The sequence below is a fragment of the Lepisosteus platostomus genome, chromosome 4, assembly GCF_059453375.1.
Source record: "Lepisosteus platostomus isolate fLepPlt1 chromosome 4, fLepPlt1.hap1, whole genome shotgun sequence".
In the NCBI taxonomy this organism is placed as follows: domain Eukaryota; kingdom Metazoa; phylum Chordata; class Actinopteri; order Semionotiformes; family Lepisosteidae; genus Lepisosteus; species Lepisosteus platostomus.
The window spans coordinates 20,958,358-20,979,085 of NC_142614.1; the positions used below are offsets into that span (position 1 = coordinate 20,958,358).

Here is a 20,728-nt window from a genome sequence, read left to right on the forward strand (position 1 = left end):
GCCCCAAATTCCCTCTGACAAACTCAGCTTTTTCCATATTTTTCTCCTTCTTTTCCGTCAACTTACACTTTTCCGATATTTAAACGGACCCTTCCACCACTTTCTCAAACCATCAGTTAGCGCACATGTTCGGTCTCTTTAAGATTTACTTTTGTCGTGTGTGAGGTAACAGCTCATTCAGTAGGGGGATGCTTTCACTTGAAAAACCTGTGCATTCCTGCACTCATTCAGCCAAGGGCGTCTGTTACCTCAGGATCTAAATGCCTCTCCGAGACTTTAGAGAGGACTTACACCGCACTGTTCACAGGTAAGAAACGAGACCTCGAAAACCCCCTTTCTTGATCAGTAATTCACCATCCCCAGAACGCCAGCATCGCTGCTTTTGCCCCGGGGTGGACTTACGCACTGAGCTCAATCAGGGCGATTCTCGGGTCCCCCAAATCCTGCCACTTAATGCCCCGCTCCCCACTATGAGGTGCGCCCATGCCAGTGTCGCGCGTGTGTATATGTATTTCACAAACAAGGAAAACACCAAAAACATACATACATATATCTCCTCCACTCCTGCTTCCTTTAAAACAAAAAAAAACCACGCCACGCCAATCTGTGCACGATCAAGGCGTAGCTAATCTCAGGACCCCGGGCGTAATTAAAGCCCACACCAATCCTGGATTATACGTGCATTTAATGCACCACTCAGCTCCAGAACCCCGGGCGCAATTAAGGCCCACACCGATCCCGAGCCACAGAACTCCGGGTGCAATTAAGACCCACACCAGTTCTGACCTTCAGAACTCCGGGTGCAACTAAGACCCACACCAGTCCTGAACTACGTGCATTTAATGCACCACTTGCTCTAGAACCCCGGGCGCAATTAAGGCCCACACCGATTCAGAGCCTCAGAACTCCGGGTGCAATTAAGACCCAAACCAGTTCTGAGCTTCAGAACTCCGGGTGCAATTAAGACCCACACCAGTCCTGACTTCACGGTAAGGGTCCAAAACCCGTTCAAAACTCCACGCGCAATTAAGGCATACACCAGCTTCGAACGCCTGTACACAATACCGCGGAACCCCTGCCAGACCAAATTCTGGGCTTACAGCAAACAACCCATTACATACACCGGTGCCTTCCCCGGGCCAGAGGAATTCAGAAACTCACGTTTACTCCGTCATCTCGGGCGATTCTCGCAGGGAGCAGAGATTTCCCAATCGGTCAGAGAGAGTCGGGACTTTTAAATAAAAGAGGAGTCCTTACCTCTTAGTTATGTGCGCGCTGACCGTCTCTCCTGCCGATGGGAAGTTTTGCGCGTTCTGGAGCATCCGCCGACTACGCCAAATTTGTTGTAACAGAAGAAACAAGGTTCTTGATCCCGAGATGAAGTGAAACAGATGAGTTTATTGCATGCAAGGAACAATAAAGCCGAAGTCTTGTTTCTCGCAAGAAACAACAAAACCGAAGTATTGTTCAACGTACTGTTACAAACTTTTGGGTTATATAGTGTTTTCTTCTCCGTTTCTGACGTCACTCGGTATGATGGTAAAGAGGGGGGTTCATGGTATTTGGCCAGTTTACGATGTTCTGGGCAAATGGTCAGTTTTAACATTACACCCAGGGGGGTTCCTAGCTGGCATCTGCAATCCTTATCAGTTAACCCCCTTTCCTGCCATAAACCCCTGCTTGTGACTTGGAAGTCTAAACCCCCTACAGAAAAGATTAAATTCAAACCCCCGTCTTCACATCTTTCTTCACCTGTAATATAGAGTACAGTGCCTTGCGAAAGTATTCGGCCCCCTTGAACTTTTCAACCTTTTGCCACATTTCAGGCTTCAAACATAAAGATATAAATTTTTTATTTTATGTGAAGAATCACCAACAAGTGGGACACAATTGTGAAGTGGAACGAAATCTATTGGATTTTTGAAACTTTTTTAACTAATAAAAAAATGAAAAGTGGGGCGTGCAAAATTATTCGGCCCCCTTGCGTTAATACTTTGTAGAGCCACCTTTTGCTGCGATTACAGCTGCAAGTCGCTTGGGGTATGTCTCTATCAGTTTTGCACATCGAGAGACTGAAATTCTTGCCCATTCTACCTTGCAAAACAGCTCGAGCTCAGTGAGGTTGGATGGAGAGCGTTTGTGAACAGCAGTTTTCAGCTCTTTCCACAGATTCTCGATTGGATTCAGGTCTGGACTTTGACTTGGCCATTCAAACACCTGGATACGTTTATTTGTGAACCATTCCTTTGTAGATTTTGCTGTATGTTTGGGGTCATTGTCTTGTTGGAAGATAAATCTCCGTCCCAGTTTCAGGTCTTTTGCAGACTCCAACAGGTTTTCATCCAGAATGGTCCTGTATTTGGCTGCATCCATCTTCCCCTCAATTTTAACCATCTTCCCTGTCCCTGCTGAAGAAAAGCAGGCCCAAACCATGATGCTGCCACCACCATGTTTGACAGTGGGGATGGTGTGTTGAGGGTGATGAGCTGTGTTGCTTTTACGCCAAACATATCGTTTTGCATTGTGGCCAAAAAGTTCGATTTTGGTTTCATCTGACCAGAGCACCTTCTTCCACATGTTTGGGGTGTCTCCCAGGTGGCTTGTGGCAAACTTTAGACGAGACTTTTTATGGATATCTTTGAGAAATGGCTTTCTTCTTGCCACTCTTCCATAAAGGCCAGATTTGTGCAGTGTAAGACTGATTGTTGTCCTATGGACAGACTCTCCCACCTCAGCTGTAGTTCTCTGCAGTTCATCCAGAGTGATCATGGGCCTCTTGGCTGCATCTCTGATCAGTCTTCTCCTTGTCTGAGCTGAAAGTTTAGAGGGACGGCCAGGTCTTGGTAGATTTGCAGTGGTCTGATACTCCTTCCATTTCAAGATGATCGCTTGCACAGTGCTCCTTGGGATGTTTGAAGCTTGGGAAATCTTTTTGTATCCAAATCCGGCTTTAAACTTCTCCACAACAGTATTACGGACCTGCCTGGTGTGTTCCTTGGTCTTCATGATGCTCTCTGCGCTTTCAACAGAACCTTGAGACTATCACAGAGCAGGTGCATTTATACAGAGACTTGATTACACACAGGTGGATTCTATTTATCACCATCAGTCATTTAGGACAACATTGGATCATTCAGAGATCCTCGCTGAACTTCTGGAGTGTGTTTGCTGCACTGAAAGTAAAGGGGCCGAATAATTTTGCACGCCCCACTTTTCATTTTTTTATTAGTTAAAAAAGTTTCAAAAATCCAATAGATTTCGTTCCACTTCACAATTGTGTCCCACTTGTTGGTGATTCTTCACATAAAATAAAAAATTTATATCTTTATGTTTGAAGCCTGAAATGTGGCAAAAGGTTGAAAAGTTCAAGGGGGCCGAATACTTTCGCAAGGCACTGTACATGTACAGTATATCAACAATATTGTGTTATATATAAAAGCTTTGTATTTTTGTTATAAAATAGGTTTATTTTATCTGAATGGTAATATCTAATGTGTAACTTAAAGACATGAGACTGCTCATATTTTTTTTACTCTATTGATTTTGTATGGTGATCGGGAACAGTAAGATGTTCGCTCACCATTGATAACATTGGCCTTTTCTTATTTGAAACCTTTTTTATGTTTTCAGAGAGGCAGTAAAAGGTTGCCATTTACACATAGGTAAATTTAACAAATTACATTTCTGCAAGGTCTGTTTCTAAAAGAGGAACATGACTCAGGCTTTATCTTTTACTATAACACAGGATGTTGAATCTGGAAGAGTCCCTGTGGACTGAAGAAGAAGAGGAAATGGCTGAGCATCCGTATTACAACAATATACCAGGGAAGATGCCTCCTCCGGGAGGATTCATTGACGCTAGACTGAAGAACCAGACATCCGGCCCAGCAGATGGCTCTCAGGTGTGTTCTTCAATCATGTTTCTCCAAAAAAACAAATCGCTTTCTGAGCAACAGGCCAACACAAGTTGAGAAACTGATACATTTGAACTTTGCTAATGTTGTTGATCAGACGGAACACCCCGCTGCTGTGTAGCTGTTACATTCAGGAAACTGAAAAGAGAATATGTACTGTAACAATGTTCACCAGCACTCTGCAATGGCCCTACATTCAGAATCTTTCTGAATGATTTGAGCACATGTAGTGTTGTGCATCCCCCCTCTCTGTTAGTCCTTGGGACAAGAAGGTTTTTCTGCTTCAATTCTATTCACTGTTTTTCCAGTGTTGTTCAGAAAGCGTTTCCTTATAGCCTGAATGAGGAAACTGTGATGAACAGTTTTGGTCTGGGTAGCTAAATTTCTCTGCACAAAACAAATCACGCATACAAGTTCAAACTACGGCAAATCACTTTTTAGCGATGAGTCTTCCTTCAAAGTGCTGCCACCTTTTAATGTTTTTAATAAGGTCTTCTCTTAAAGGTATTCTGATTACTTTCTTCATAGCCTAACACAGCAGCTGGAATAGACCAAACATACTACCAAGGAAGACACTATGGGGAAAATCAGAACGAGGACAAGAAACCTGCTCCAGTCCGGCAAGGTAAGAGCCCTTTCTCAGTTATGGCAAAAGCAATTCACACGAGAGACGATAGATGCTGCACACCCAGCAAGACTGCAGCATTGGGCCAAGTTTATAGCCTCTTTTAAAACCTTTTTGTATTTCTGGGAGCACAAGACAAAACAATCCAACAAACAACAAAAAACGCGCATTCAAAGAATCCGAGTTCAGGCACTAAAAGAGACAATGGAAGTTAATCTTGGCCTAATTTTGACAACTGACCACAGGGTTTTTCACACTGAGAAGGTGGAGTCAGCATTCTTTCTCCGGCTGCATGGATGTCCCCCAGGCAATCTGGTTTTCTCCCATTTTTGAAAGACCTGCTGACTCAATTAACTAGGGTCTCTATACTCCTTCTGTGTGCGCCCCTTTGATGGAAAGGCATCCAGGGGTTCTGCGGCCCTATATTGGACTAAGCGTCTAATGACAATGGATGGACAAGGACTGCCTGGAAAGAGCACAGTTGAATTTTAGGGTTTTGTGAGAATGCTGTACAATCAGATGGTATGCATAAGCCATAATTCTTTTTTTTCTTTTATCTAGGATCCAGTGATATATATGGTCAACCTGAAGGAAAACCTCAATTACCAAAAACTGGGGATGTCCCGACCTATGTTAACACTCAGCACATAGATGCCCAGGTCCTGGCAGCCCTGCAGGCAGACTCTGACACTGTGATCAATGGAGCAGCAGGGGTTGCCAAAGATAGTCCTAGGAAAGACATATTTGATATGAGTAAGTAAAGTTAAACCATCTAATTAAGCTTGCAAGAAATAATTAGAGCAGTGACAAAATAATTGTCCTATCTAGATCTTTTTTATGCTTAATTGTACCTTTTCTCATTTCAGTACAAAAGATTAAGACTTCTTAAGATTCCCCATTGCATTAGCAGGAGGCACTGTTCCTTTAACAGAAGTGTAATAAAAGGTTTAATTTAGGAACTGTCAGCCTTGAGTGGTATAATCAGGCTGTCAACTAGAAACAATGCCAGAGTTCAGACTTTTCAATGTATGCAGTGTGGTTTGTGAGTTCAGACATTTTCAAAAAATGCGTGCACCCTAAGCTCTTGTGAAAGGTGAACAGTATGTGAAATGAGAATCATGGGAAATGTTATCTCTTTTGAATCTAAAAGTGAAATAAAAACTGTTGATTTCGTTTTTGGTATTAATTTAACATGGAAGCTATTGAGCATTCAGAAGTTATCATTAAAGGTGATATTTTTGGATTCACTTCTGTGCAGTTGTCTAGAAACAGGTGTCACGCAGCGCTCTCTAGTGGTGAGATTAGCACTCAACACCTTGCTCTTTTTTTTTCTCTTTCAGAAGCAAATATCTGTAGGATTGGTGAATAACATAATTTTTGGGGGCATTCATTAGGGATGCAACCTTTCATTTCTCTTGTTAGGCCTGGCTTTGGAACCACTAACGCAAACTGTCGTGTCAGTTTAACATTTCTGCTTCTCAACACTGCATATCACTGTATCCATCTGTCAATTTTCAACCCACTGTGACCCTCACTGTGACTCTGCAGGTTGTCTTAGCAAGGAACAGGTGTAAGGCAGGGTATGCCAAAACATACCACGCCAGTCACTTGCTGGGCACACATACAGACAAAAACACACACACTCGCACCAGGGCCAACTTTCGCAGAAGTCAATTAACCTACCACAGTCTTTGGACTGTTAGAGAACAGCGGAGAAGCCAGAGGAAACCTGCATCAACACAGGGAGAACATACAAATGCCACACAGCTAGTATTTCAGGTCAGGAATTTAACCCAGGACCCCAGCACTGCGAGGCAGCAATGCTAATGACTATGTAACTATGCCACCCACATCACTGTATGTGGATGAGTGTTCATAAAGAAAATGTTTCCTAATTTGTGGCTCTTCTGCTAGGTATTTTTGAGGATTTTGTTGATCTTTCAGGGCATACACTTAATTGAGACCAAGAGTGAGAGAAAGCACCAGAAAAGATGCATTACAGCTTCAATCTACAATTACAAACACCCCCAGCAGTTCCAGCAGTTCGGTTGTCCAGTAATATACACCCTTCACAATTTAACACTAGCATGCAAGACAGAGCCTACATCAGGACCATCAGAGCCATCTAGTGGAATGCCTTCGCACTAGACTCCAGGTTTTAAAATTCACATTCTGCCTGAATATCTGGCCTTTGGAAATCTGCCGGTGTCAGTACCTTATTTTCCTTCCCATGGATTGGTGCTTTTATGTTTCCTGCAGAGCCCTTTGAAGATGCCATCCGGAACCAGGGCCAAGGCCCTGTTTTAAACAAGGCCGCATCCGTGGACAACTCAAGCCCCCTCCTGGTCAGAGCAACAGCCTTCAACGTGAACGAAGAGCTGAGCTCACAGCTGTGGTACCACAGAGAAATGAGCAGGAAGGAAGCAGAGCAGCTGTTGAAGGTGGATGGAGACTTCCTGGTCCGGAAAAGTACCACAAACCCTGGTTCCTATGTCCTGACAGGAATGCACAATGGCCAGGCCAAGCACCTTCTTCTGGTAGATCCGGAGGGCACAGTGAGTATTTTTTGGATTTATGTAATATTTTTGAACAATTTATGTATATACAGTAAATTTCATTTAATCGGTTAATCTTTTAAGCAGTTTAAATCTAATTTACTGCACTCCTACATACTCTTTAAACTCTGTAAATGTTCTAATTTATCCACTGTGTATACAGAGAAGATCTTAGATAAAATCATGTTTAGCAAAGGTTAATAAGTTCTGTAATCTGATCATTTTAGTAGTTTATTCCTTCATGTTTATTCGGACAGTTTACTGCATTGCTTGTGAGTTTTTTTTGTGTGAATAATATTCTGGACATGAAGTTAATTTATTACGGCTAAAATGATTATCAATGGAAAAAAAGTTTTTATTACAGCTATTATATTACTCACACCCGTACTAATACGTTTCTGAACATTGCTTAAAATCTTTGGTAAATCAATTTGAATTAAAACATTTGCATTTAATACTTCATAAATATAGCTTTGGCTGAAACAAAGGTATGTGGAAAATAGAAATTAGGCATATAATTTATCAGAAAAAAAACTGTACCAAGGAAAAAGGAGGGGAATTATCTGGAGATAGTTTTGATTGGAAAATACTTGGTGAATGTTTAGTTTAAACCCTTAGTTTAAATCTTAGATGCGATCAAAGCATTGAATGTGTAGTGTTTGCTGTATTTTAATGTTAATTAACACTTAGTATTAACAATAATGCAAATTATGAATTCAAAAGGGATGTGCTTCTATTGAAAAACCAAGTAAAAAGTAACTTTTTTCAAATCAATCTTGTATGCCAGCGATTTGTTTCTATGCATGACTCAAAGGTCACTGTGATATTTCAGTATCTGAAAATAAGTAGTTTTTGTTTATACAAATGTCCTGTCAGATGTTCTGTGGGAAGTAATACAATCTTGTCATACTGTACGTGCATGTCCCACATGTTGGCAGAATGTTCTTCCTCTCATTCACTTGAGTGAGGGGGTAGAGTTTGGCGAGGCAGGTTTTGATAGTTTGATAGTTTGAAAGTGAAAATGCTGATTTAGCAAGTGTTTACTCTTATCTTTGTATCACAGCAGCCCTCAAGAAACCATAAAACATGAAAAAAGTATTAATATCACTGTACTAATTTTATATGAATAATATTATAATGCTAATAATAGCCCCACAGAGTGGTGCAGTATTTTGCACTGCAGTCTGATAACGCCAAGTTTCTGGCTTTGATTCTCACCTTTGCCACCTGTATGGGAGGTGTCTGTGTGTTCTTCTTATGTAGGTTTATGTTAGCTGTTGCAGTTTCTAACCAACTCCTAAAAACATCCAAGTGAAAAGTGACCAGCTACTCTAAAATGCTACCCCGCCCTGGGATTGATCCCGGGTTGCTATTAGCCCAACCAGAAATGCCAATAATGGCATGATATGTCATATCCTGATGGTTTCTGGAACGCAACAGGCAACCACCATTTAATGTGACCCTACTGTATATTTGGTTTATTTTATTTCTTACAAATAGTGGTGCTGTAAGTATTCAAGTGAGTTTTATTTCAACATGTTCTACTCGCAGCTAAGATTTTATATGTTAACCAAATAAGCCAAGGAATGTAGATATAATAAACAAAGTTGTTTTAAGCATTGACGTACAGTATGCATTGCTGTGATGCTAAAAACACAGTTTTGGGAGTTTACTAACAAATAGTAGGACACACTGTTCATTCACTCAGCCACCTGAGCTGCTTAATCTCTTTCCTGCCACGAGGTCTTGAGCGCACATTAAAAATAACTCCACCAGTAAACTACATGGGATTCTAACATAGTTTGTGATTCCTAAGTGTTGTGCAAAGATATACAGAACCAATAAAGATACATTTCCTAAGCTGCTAATACTATATGTAGTGTAAGAGGAGTGGGCATGGGGACAGTGTTGCCCATGCCTTTTGATTCTAGTGCCTGGCTTACTAAGAACATTTATATTTGAAATAATACAGATGTGCTTAATTGTACCTAAAGAGTGAATGTTAATTTAATCACAAGGCTTTAAAGGTGATATATTAAACAACACACATACCCCCCTCCATTTAGACTTCTTAAGAAAAAGAAATCCAGGGAGCCTTTCCTTTTGCTTTTGCCTTGGAAAAATGTCCCTTGTTTTGTGTTTTTTTTAAAGACAGAAGGAATATCTGTTATGAGATCCCTGAAAGACTGAGTCATGGCAGCTTAACTACGGCTCATCTCTGTGATATTACCATCTTGTAAAAACATAGAACTTCCAGGGCAGACACAATCACACGTCCACAACAGAACTGTGAGAAAAGGAAGAGATCAGTTGTTTAGTGGATTTGATGTGGTTATGCATAAAACGATCATATATATTTTAACAATAACAAAAGTTCTTTATATTTATATAATGCTTACAGTATATGCTTTATATGTGCTTTTCCTTCCAAAGGATCACATAGTGCATAGTACAAATAGGATGGGGACTCACTTCATCCGCCACTGAAATGCAGCACCCATCTGGGTGATTCTTGGCAGCCAGCTATTATGTTCCTCACTATACAGAGGATCAGACAGCAAATTAGCCAGGACACTGGGGTTAATTGCAAATTGCAAATTGAAATAAGAAATCCAGTCATTTCTTGTAAGTCGTGTTATAAGCAATTCTCTGTCTTTTTCTTTTTTGAAGGTACGGACTAAAGATCATGTATTTGACAGCATAAGTCACCTAATTAGCCATCACCGTGACAACAACTTGCCAATAGTCTCTGCTGGAAGTGAACTCTGTCTTAAACAGCCAGTAGCAAGAAAACAGTGACCAATACTGTAGCTGGATGGGGGTAAATTCTTTCTAACCCTGGAAATGTGCAGGCAAAGAAGAAAAAAGAGAAGATGGCTTAGGAAGACCGTGTCTTTTACACGCTATCCGGATTCCAGAAAGGAAGATGTTAATCCAATACACAGAATTTATAGAACTGTGATTATTTTATTGTGATTATTGAAAATATATATTTTTCAAGACAAGAAGACATATAGGTTTAATGAATAGAAATTGATTTGGTGTTGTTTAAAAATTGAAACTGTTAAAATGTTTAGATTAACCGACCTCACTGAGGCAAAGAAAAAGTAATTTAGAATAACATGAAGTTCTAGATTTGTCTGACAAGCACAACCAGATTTACATATTTGTTGGTTAACGTTGGACGAAAATAAATGTAAAAAAGCAGCTAGTGTTTTAAAAATTTAAACAACAAAAATATTTAATACATGCAGCTAAAGTAACAGTTAATTTGATAACAGCTTCAAATTACTGTTAATTCTGCTTTAAAATACTTTTTAAATCACAAAATATTTTAACTTCTCCATATACTTTACTCAGTACTCTGGACTTGTTTAAAAATGCAAAATGCTGCAAAATTACTAGAGAGTACGCACATCTGTCACTGAAGTCGCATGACTTGAAAATAGTTTTTGTGGTAATTGTTTGTAGTCTTTTAACCCTTTGAGAAGTGTTTGTGTATGCACATTGTGTAAAATGTTAATGTTTTCTCTCAGTCTGGCTCCATCTCAAATTTTCTTTTAACCTGTATATTTTCTTAATTCAATTAACAATTAATGTACATTAATTAGGATGTTAATTACCCAGAATGGGTTGATAGCAAAAACAAAACAATATCTGTTTAAGAGGAAGATGAACTGCAATGTACAAAATAAAAGACTGTTAAAGAAAAGAAAGTTTTTATGTTCTACACACAGTTTATATGATTGTTTCAGGATGTTTTCGACAAGAGTCTTTCTTAAGCCATACAGAAGGAAAGATCAGAGCAGTTCATTTATTGTTATTCTAAAGATTCTGTACATGATGTGATGATGTTAGAATAGAATGTTTATTCCAAGACCTTACAAAGAGCCCAGTTCGAAGATCAGATCCAGTTTCTTTGAGGAAAGCTCTTAAGCACCAACACTGAATTACAGTACTTCACAGATGGTAAAGTCTTTAGCAATGTGCTTGTAGCTACTGAAGGATCGGGCATCTGTAAATTATTTGGTTATTTGTTTTAATGTTTCATAAAAGTTTCATGAAGCAGTAAACTATTTTCGTTTGTACGGGGTACAGTTGCATTTTTCTGGTGGTAATGCAATTACTCCTTTGGATGTGCATGAACTGGGGTGGTGGTTGATGATTGATGATTTAGAAACTCTCTGTTCTCTGTGTGTGTATTAGCATATTTGCACATGGCACATTTAAGGCTATTACAATGAAAAGTGCCTTTATATCACTGTAAAACAAGTTCTCTTAGCTTCTTGTCTTTTCTATGTATGTCAGTGCTGTGGAAAAAAAGCATCCTGCAGACAAAAGAAACATGGACTGATCTTTAAACTAGGTACTTTGGAACATCTTCAGATATACAATCTACTCTTTATAAATACAATCTGTTATGATCATGTACAGAATTTCTGAACAACAGGATTGCTGCACTAACTTTACCTTTTCTTCTATACAGCTGAAGAATTTTTGACAAATTATTTTTGATTATTTAAACTGGGGGTACCACACAGAAACTTTCTTTTCCTTTGCAGCATATAATATATCCCAGGGTAGACGCTGATACAAGAGCCACACTTTTTTCATATTTGTTCTGCATATTCACTTCACTCAAGGGGTTAAATAATTAAAGCAACATGATTTAACTTACATCTGCTTTCAAAATAGGATTTATTGTTATTAAATACCCACATTCAATGTTTAAATCAAATATACATATATAATTATTTTTGTTAATTATGTATATCTGGGTAAGTCACGTTTCTTGGTCTTTGTATAACATTCTATAGACATCTATATCTGGGTATATATTTTCTGTAGAGCACTCTGCCTGGGCATCAGTTTATCTGAAGCAATTTAATTTGTGCCAAATGAGACTGAGAGTAAAATTATTCAATATAAACAAAATTATGCTTTATTGGTTTGTATCCACTGCTTACAGCATTCTTTCTAGGGCAAGACTTGAGCTGAATACCACTATACAAACATGCAAATTTTAATGTAAGTGGCAGGTTCAATTTGTTTTTTATCTATATAAAAAGCTTTCAATAGATAACTACAGTATAGTATTTTCTGTAAAGGTAGAGGCTCATCTATGGAAAAAGACAAACTCAACAGAAAGTCTGTTGCATTTTTTAGGAATAATAAAACTGTAAGCTGACTTGGTCAATGAAAGATGTTGTCAAGCTATGCCTGCAAGCTTGTCTTTTCTCATTACTGCATTTTTACAAACATTGTTTCTTTGTTGCATACAGGAGAAAGTATTAAAGAGCTGCTGAAGGGAATCTTTTACTTGTGCAATATGAAATGAGCTGGGATTATGATTAAAGACAGTGATGATGCTGCATTTGCCCCAGCTCAAGTGCTGCCCAAATAAAGGCTAATACCTCAGTTGTTACAAAGAGAAACCTTTCACTTGAGAATAGAGTCATCAAAGCAACATTACGGGAGCTTGTTTTTCCTTTTTGTAGTGTTATGGATTGTTGATGGAAAGATAAACATATTACTATCTTCAATGACTACAATTTCATTCCGCATTTAATGTCTCTTTTGTGGGTATTTGTTTTCTGAGCCTTTCATATGCAAAGGTAAGAGGAGGGTTTGTTGTTACCTTTAATACTGCACCTTTGAACTTGAAAATAAAACCTGTTGTTATAAAAAAATGCTTTAAAATGGCAGCTCATTAGCTATAACTGGACACAAATTGATGTTACAAGAATTATTTCAGATGGAGCTAACATCATTTGTGGATGATGGAAACCAATGCCAAACTTAGATGGGATTTCCTTCTGACAGTAAAAGTAGTTAATTTGGCGCAAGTACTTGACTTGATTTTTTTGCATTTGAAATTAAGCTGCCCTCTATTTGCAAGACAAGGTCTCAAATGTAATTATGTGTTTTTTTAACAAATAGATAATGCCAGTTTTCTATGTTATCAAAAAAACGTGCCTTTTCTATGTACTTACAGTGTTCATTCTAATTAATACCATGGCAAACCCTTAAGTGGAGTTCGGTCATGGGCATTTTTCTTTATTTGAGGTAGTTATTCAGTGCTAAAATGTTACAGCATGAGATTCAGCAGTCACTTCTCTTTCTTCTTAGTTTTCTATACTGAAATTGAATGATGCTACAATGAAATCACACTCAATGGGTTTTGGAATAAAGGGTAACAAAATGTAATTTCCTGAAGATGTTTACAGGTTTGATCCTTGATTATTACCATAACTCTGTATGACTGTTGGCAATAAAACAGCAAATGTGTCATTTTTCTGCTGCATTTCTGTGTGTTTTCATTAAATGTTTGCATGTCCAAACTACTCCAAGTTTTCCATAAATTCCAAGATTCAAAAACAAAACCTTTAATTTCTGCTGTTCTTAATCTCTTTTGGACCACACCTACTTAATAAGTGGCACAAGATTTTGAATACTGATAATTCAGCTAACACGAAGATCACAAATAATCTAAATGTGCCAAGGCCTGGGTAGAATGCATGGCGGATATAGGAAGTGACAAGATCACATATTTTAAACGGACAATGTTCAGTGTTTTTGCTTCATATTTTGTTTTAGAGAGAAATTGAAATATCTGGAATACTGTAGGAGAATTTCACCAGGAATTCATTTGAATGTCTATTAATGCTTATCAATCTTTTATGGAAATCTTTTGTGCAGGAAACATTCCATTAGATCAGAAAATCACCAATACAGCTTCCTTTTAGTTTCATGGTCATGGAGTCTATAATAAGGAGTATTATAATAGTCTATCATTGTGGATTATTAAAAAAAAGTAATAACATCACTTAGAACAGCTAGCATTTTTGGAGATAATGCAGTATCATGATCATATCAATTATCATTATTTGTTGTCTTATTAAGCTTTTTCTTTGGGATATAGAATTCATTACTGCTATAGTGTAAACTATTGCAGCACTCACAGCATCTAGACAGACCCCTTTGCAGTCCAGTGACAACGGTGATAACAGACAGACTGTAATTAAAACAAATACTAAATACTTAAAGCAAAAGGTTGTTCTCTATGACATGATAGGGCAAGGAGGTTCATGTTAAGTGCATTTATGTTGACATTTCATATGTGCATGTTGCTTGCAACCACAGTCATTCAATTTCTTCTTTCTTTGTCAATTCTATCTCAGACTGTTGACTTCATTCCTTTTGATTTCTACGGTGATTTAACAGCACTAATTAAGCTACCATCAATTAAGCTACAGTCGTTATACAACTGCTCTAATTTGCTGGCCTTACATTTACCAATTAAATTGCACATAAGAATTTTGGCTTGAGATTGATATTTTTAGAATAAAGACACATAACTTAGATTGTTTTCATTGTCCACAGGCATTGTTTTATTTGGTTGATTGGAAAGTACTGAGTGTATCCATAATTTCTAATTATGTTTTCTGTACACTAGAATACCATAAACACTTTTGGCAATTTAAAAGATTATTCATTAGAAATTATGTAAAGTAAGGGTTACAAACCACTCTTGTTGGTGCGTAGGATAATAAAAAATATTTTAAAAGCCAGTGAGTTTAGTACATTGCTTGATCACACTGTTAGCCTTAATGAACACATTATTGGCTTTAAATAGATTTTAATAAAGAAATTACTACTGTAGCTTCTGAACATAACCCTTAATGTAAATCATAGGAAACAGGTATTACAAAAAACTACAAATATTGTCTTCTGAAAGATAGAACTGATCTGCATTAAAGGATCATTCATTTTAATGGTTTAAAAAAACAGCAAAACACTATTAAAACTAGTCCGTTCTAACTAATAAGTCCCCTTCCTAGAGCTTTATAATTGCTTCATGCAGTTCTAACATATAGTATACACACATATTTATATATACAAACTAGATTATTACATATACTGTAGTTATATACAGTAAATATACTGTATGTAAAATGTACTGTAGTGATTACTCTGCAGTTATATCACTTACTATTCATTATTACATACTATTCTATCTACAAAGTGTCTTATCATACACTTTCATTGTGTTATATTTAACACAATTGAGTCTAAGAATAATTTTCTCTTTAGTATGTTGCAGTTCTAGGCTTTCCCATCACATAATGAACCAAGATTCTTCTATGTACTCATACATAAAACAAGAAAATAGAATTTAATTACAATACAATATCTGTGATGAGACCTACAGTAACCCCCAACTCACCAAACATTTTGAATGTATGAATGGAAAAATGTAGTTTTGATTATTCCCAATAATAATAGAATAGAAAATGGTTCCAACGTTTTTCAAGTTGTGCAGTAACTCCAGGTAAAGGTATGTAGGTATGTAAAACAATTGTATTTTTTAACTTACTTAAACCAAAGTTTGCACCACAGTAAAAAACTTTTGGTAGTCTTGTCACAGGGATTTGTTAAATGTGTTGTCTAGCCAAAGGGATATAGCTTTCAACACTTTGCTTAATCATTGCAATAATTTTACAAGTCATATCTGGCCATGAAAAATGCAAATACACAAACTGCTTAAAAGGTACAATTTTTTATAAATTCTACTAACTGGCAGCTGTGTTCACTAGAATATTTCATTGTGGTAAATGCTTATAAGAACTTCTTATGTGAAAGAGGGTTTCTAAGTAACCACATGAACTACTATATTACTATATTTATTATAAATAATAAATTAGAATATTTACATTTATCTTAATAAAGGCAGAAAACTTTGCAAGGACATATAACATTGTTTCTAATGGTGGAAGCTACAGTTCCAGTAGAACAGTAATATGCTCAATGCTCAGCCTTTTGGTGAAGGTATGCAAGGTTATATACAAAATCACAAAGCATTTCATTCTTAAACCTTTTATGATATACACTGATTTTGTGATGCTTTGGAATTTCTACCCAAAACTTACAAGCTGTGATGTGATATAAGTAAATTCTGGATTACATGGGTCTTTCTTGTTGAAACCCTAACTCTAACTATAAAATCTTTACTTCCTAATGTAAGAACTTATTTACATACAGTATACAATATACTGCATGATACTGATCGGAAATAAATCTCTCTCCATATTAAATGGCAGGCCTGCCTTTCTCCTGCCTCATGAGCAAACTGCCAAGCAAAATAGCAGTGACTTCATCACGAATCATTGATATTACCCGTTTTACAACGTACCCAGTGACCTCTCACCAATTACACACACAATACAGTCATGGCAATGTGCATAATACTGTAGAATACACCTTTAAGGCACTCTCAGAGATGAGCAGTACCCACCACCTGCTGAATAACAAGAAAAACAACTTTCCTGATGTCACTTATTGGCAGAATTAAGTTTGTGTTATTGGAGTTTTTTAAGCCTCTCATTTATATCCTCAACAGTTTTATCTCCACTTCCGTTTGGAACAATATGATGTCCTTTGTATTCTCTGTAGACTATATATTCCAAAGTTCAAACTTGACTATTAGTTTATCAACGTACAGTACACTGTGCTTGACACTGGCAACCTTCAAGCTGCTCATTGGATTTATCTGAATGGCTCTGTCTAGAAGATGGTTCTTGTAAACAATACTCCCGGTCTGTTCTGTTACATGGTGCTCTTCCATTGTGTGTATTCCAACCATTACACCAACACAGATGATATATATCGGTAACAATTTTGACTCTTTTGAACAGCTAACACAAAAAGCTGGATTGCAACATATACTTTTGATCATGATTAATTTCAAAAGCTAATTTGTCGATTCCATTCTAACACTTAACTCTTCACCGAAATGTGATCTGTACCTAAAGCTGATTCACAGTGCATCACTAAGTTGGTTTCATCTAATACTGTAAAAACTATATGGGACCAAAATAGTGGATCTGACATCTTTAAGTACATTCCTCCTACCTCGATTTTCCATATTCTAGACTGTTTAGTTCTAGATCAGCTAAGTGTGCTGGTCTTCCCTTTTTTTGATACTTTCTTTTTTGTTGCCTCCTTTGGAGTTGCACCCAAAGGAGTTGGTCTGTCTAAAACGCAATGCAGCCTATTAGCTGGATGTTACATTTTATACTGGTGGAAGCATGCTGACCCCTCATTTGAATGTCCACCTTATCAGGTTATCTTGTGTTTCTAAACTGAACCTTACAGAAGGTAGCAGGTCTATCCTATTCTGTTCTGATTCCCCCGCACTCTCCTGACCTTCTAGATGCACAGCATGGTATGCCTTGTCTCCGTTACTCTCTTGCTTTCTCTTTAGTCCTTTTTTATGCAAACTTATTTGTATCAATGCAATTGCATTTTGTGTTTTTATCCCATATACAGCACTTTTCAAAATTTAAATGAAAGAACAAAATTTGTAAAAAGGCAAGAAAGGAAATATAAAACAATGGAAATTGTTTTTGGTTATTGGTAACCATCAATCTTAAAATTGCAAAATATTTACACAGTTCGTACCAAAAAGGCCTTTCAGAAATGGCGCAGAGCAAAAGAAAGTAAATTGTAGACAATTATGAAGGGTTACGAATAGCACAAATTGTCTCATTTATGCACAGTCATTGAGTTTGTCAATTACAGATCGTAACCACACCCTCAAAAAAATCACAGCCATGGTTATAAACCTTATAATACTTAACATAATTAAATGCCCATTGTTGTCATTCCAATGTCTAATTTCCCGTAGTGTTCTCACAAGTATTAAGGCTTGACGTTATAGGTCTCCCTTCTTTGGTTTTGCCAGCACAAGTGTGCTATTAAAGTTTAATAATCCCAAAAATGAAAGGGCGAAACGTGTCAGCATTCATTACCATTTTGTGAAGGGTGGGGTTTTGTCATCGAAGGTCCCACAGTAATTTCAGGACTTTCTCCATCTGGTATCCTTTGGCAATGGCTGCTGCTGGACTTGCTCCTGCTGTTGTCAGGCGTGGGCTGTATGGGGAGGTTCTTGGCTGCTTTGCTTCGAATTAGGCAGCCACACACCAAGCGGAAGAAAGCACGCCGCATTTCCTTACTTGCCAGTGTGTAGATGATGGGATTCATGGCTGAATTCAGCACGGCCACAGCAATAAACCAGTCAGCTTTGTACAATATGGAGCACTGCTTATGCTCACAAGCAACATCAATCAGCAGCAGAACAAACAGTGGAGTCCAGCAGGCAATGAAGACTCCAACAACAATGATAACTGTTCGCAACAGGGCCATAGACCGTTCCGAATTGCTGTGCTTAGTGACTTTCTGACTGCTAGATTTGACCAAAGTGTAAATGCGGGCATATAGTATAGCAATGGCAACCAAAAGTGCCATGAAGATGATGATGCAGAAAGCTACGTATTTCTTGCTATAAAGAGGTAAGACGGTGGAACAATCAGGCAGGTTGTCAGTGCAGTTCCAGCCAAGGATAGGCAAGGCACCCAATGAGATGGCAATCAGCCAACAGGCACCTATCAGGAGAAACACTCTGTATTTCTTATTGGCATCATAAGGCCTCATTTTAATCATGGTCATGTGCCTTTCAATGGCAATGGCCAGTAAACTTAACGTGGAAGCCCCCAGTGCCACAAACATGCTTCCTTCCCGCACAAACCACACCATTAAAGATAGACTAAGCGTCTTTTTTCCGGACATGAGTATGTTAGTTATGTAGGCAACTCCAGCCAGTAGATCACAAAGTGCTAGATTGCCAATGAAGAAGTACATGCGGTTGTGAAACCTGTGGTTTTTCCATATTGCAATTAACACCATTAGATTCTCCAGGACTATGAAACTGCATATTACCAGGAAAGCAATGCTTGTTGAGCCCATTCCTTCAGTTCTTTCCTCACGGTTTTCAAGCTTCCCTACGTAGTTATAATGCTGAACAAGAATTTCGTTCCTGTATTCTGAATTCATCTCCATAGCTGCAGCAGGGGGCAGTAGGGGAGAAGGCATCTTTGTTTCAAGTTAATTCCTTGTTGAAGCCGATAGAACTAAGCAGTTGCATCTCCCTTCTACAGAGCTGATGTCTGGAGTTGCATGCAGTCCCTTGCTACCGTATTTCCAGATCTGTGAAAGAAAAGGTGACATTATTCACTGTTTAGAAAAGTTTCGCTCTAAGGATGTAACAAAAACCAACTGATAGGTGCAGCAGGCGAACGTTATGCGTGTCAAACAAATTAAATGAAGGGTGGTGTGTATTTTATAACGCAAGTACATACATGTTTTATAGCAGAAGAGCTTTCACTTTGCAAACATAATGGAAAGTTTTCTTTTAAAGCTTGAAGGTATAGTACCACTTTTATTTTAGAAATACAGGGATGCATAAGCAGCACGATTCTGCCCGTGATATGCGGGGGGCTTCATGCTGAGGTATGGTTACTCTTTTCGGATCTTTAAAAGTAATTTATTTACAATTTAAGTTTGCCGTTTGTAAATGAAAAGAGCATCGACAACATAATCACAACAGCAGCAACGCCACCTCCAAAACTAGCACTGCTATTATTATTAAATAAAAGAACAATGATAATTATAATCTTTACTCCTATTGCCAACTTATTTTATGGACACAGACCTAAAAACCAAAGTAACCTGTTTTTATTGCAAAAAAGACAGTAAAACATTGTATCAATAAATAGCTAGAATTGCAGTTTTTTTCAACATACGTCTGCTTACCAAACATATTAAAGTTTTACACAAATATATTACAAATAATACATATCATACCGTTAATTATAAACCTGACAAATCGTTAGCTTTATAAATATAAATCGCCCTTCCTTCCAAACATTAAAATGTAATTATGTACCCCTTAATATAAGGACCATTTATATCAAATAGTTCAGATATCCGACACACCATCACGTATATTCATTATTGATTTTTCTAAAGGATGAAGGCAATGATTTCAATTACAAAATGACCACATGTGAATGTAGAATAACAGAAGAAAAATATTTATATTGATCTCGTCTGCTTCTTCCTGTTATTGTGTTGTAAAGTCCCTTGATCGAATACTTACTTGATTGTCTTGGATTTCATATACCAGACTTACTTGCTCAGTTGGTTTTACGCTCCCAGACTGTATGGTCTTCCCATTTTAAATCTTGTTTATAAAATCCTTGTTTCATCACATAAATTACCGAAGCAAGTTTCTTCCTAATGGCAAAGTCTGAATTCCTCGAAATTACTTTTACTCTAAGCTCACATCCCCTTATGTGGTGTAGTTCAGCTACAGTACTTTAAAAATACGCATCTACAGTGCATTTGCAGCACTGCTAAATCGCCTTCTACTTCAATGAAAGGATCCACAGAAACTTTCTGAAAGTTAATCGCCTCCCAATATTCCCATATGAAATGACTAACACGCCTTTGTTATGACGTCTAAGGGTGTGTTAAATTTATCCTGCAGGGGGTATTGAAAAGCAGAAGTCAAACTATAAGAGTAGTTCTTAGTATATCAACACTTTAAAATAGGGGATTTCCACTCGGAAGGTTCAGATCTACTTTTTTTAGACAGTTCAGGCTAATGACACTACGCAGTGTCTGATGTATGCTTTTATTTTCTGAATGGCTAGCACCCAAAACTGGACATATTGCAGTGATCATTATACTGATATAATTAAGTAAAAAAACAAAAGCTCAAATTCTACTACGCA

The 20,728-nt window shown here is 37.7% G+C and overlaps 2 protein-coding genes across 9 annotated transcripts in view; one reads left to right on the plus strand and one right to left on the minus strand.

The window, feature by feature from the left end:
- Positions 1 to 13,390, plus strand: part of shc3 (SHC (Src homology 2 domain containing) transforming protein 3) — a 52,530-nt gene extending 39,140 nt beyond the window's left edge. For all 6 annotated transcript variants that reach the window (XM_088628987.1, XM_088628989.1, XM_088628988.1 and 3 more), the window contains 5 exons: positions 3,746 to 3,902; positions 4,443 to 4,539; positions 5,101 to 5,292; positions 6,799 to 7,094; positions 9,765 to 13,390. In XM_088628987.1, coding sequence (XP_088485113.1) covers positions 3,746 to 3,902; positions 4,443 to 4,539; positions 5,101 to 5,292; positions 6,799 to 7,094; positions 9,765 to 9,893 — 871 coding nt within the window. In that variant the 3' untranslated portion in view covers positions 9,894 to 13,390. The remainder of the gene's footprint in view (positions 1 to 3,745; positions 3,903 to 4,442; positions 4,540 to 5,100; positions 5,293 to 6,798; positions 7,095 to 9,764) is intronic.
- Positions 13,391 to 17,625: 4,235 nt separating this feature from the next.
- Positions 17,626 to 20,441, minus strand: s1pr3b (sphingosine-1-phosphate receptor 3b). Of its 3 annotated transcripts, none has more exons than XM_088628994.1 (2): positions 20,125 to 20,441; positions 17,626 to 19,139 (listed from the first exon to the last, which is right to left on the minus strand). In XM_088628994.1, exon 2 carries the CDS (start codon positions 19,023 to 19,025, stop codon positions 17,892 to 17,894), a length of 1,134 nt encoding a protein of 377 aa, XP_088485120.1. In that variant the 5' UTR covers positions 19,026 to 19,139; positions 20,125 to 20,441; the 3' UTR covers positions 17,626 to 17,891. The 3 variants fall into 3 exon arrangements, with proteins under 3 accessions (XP_088485120.1, XP_088485119.1, XP_088485121.1); XM_088628993.1 differs by having other exon boundaries at positions 20,092 to 20,441; XM_088628995.1 differs by lacking the exon at positions 20,125 to 20,441 and adding an exon at positions 19,746 to 19,762.
- Positions 20,442 to 20,728: the final 287 nt, after the last annotated feature.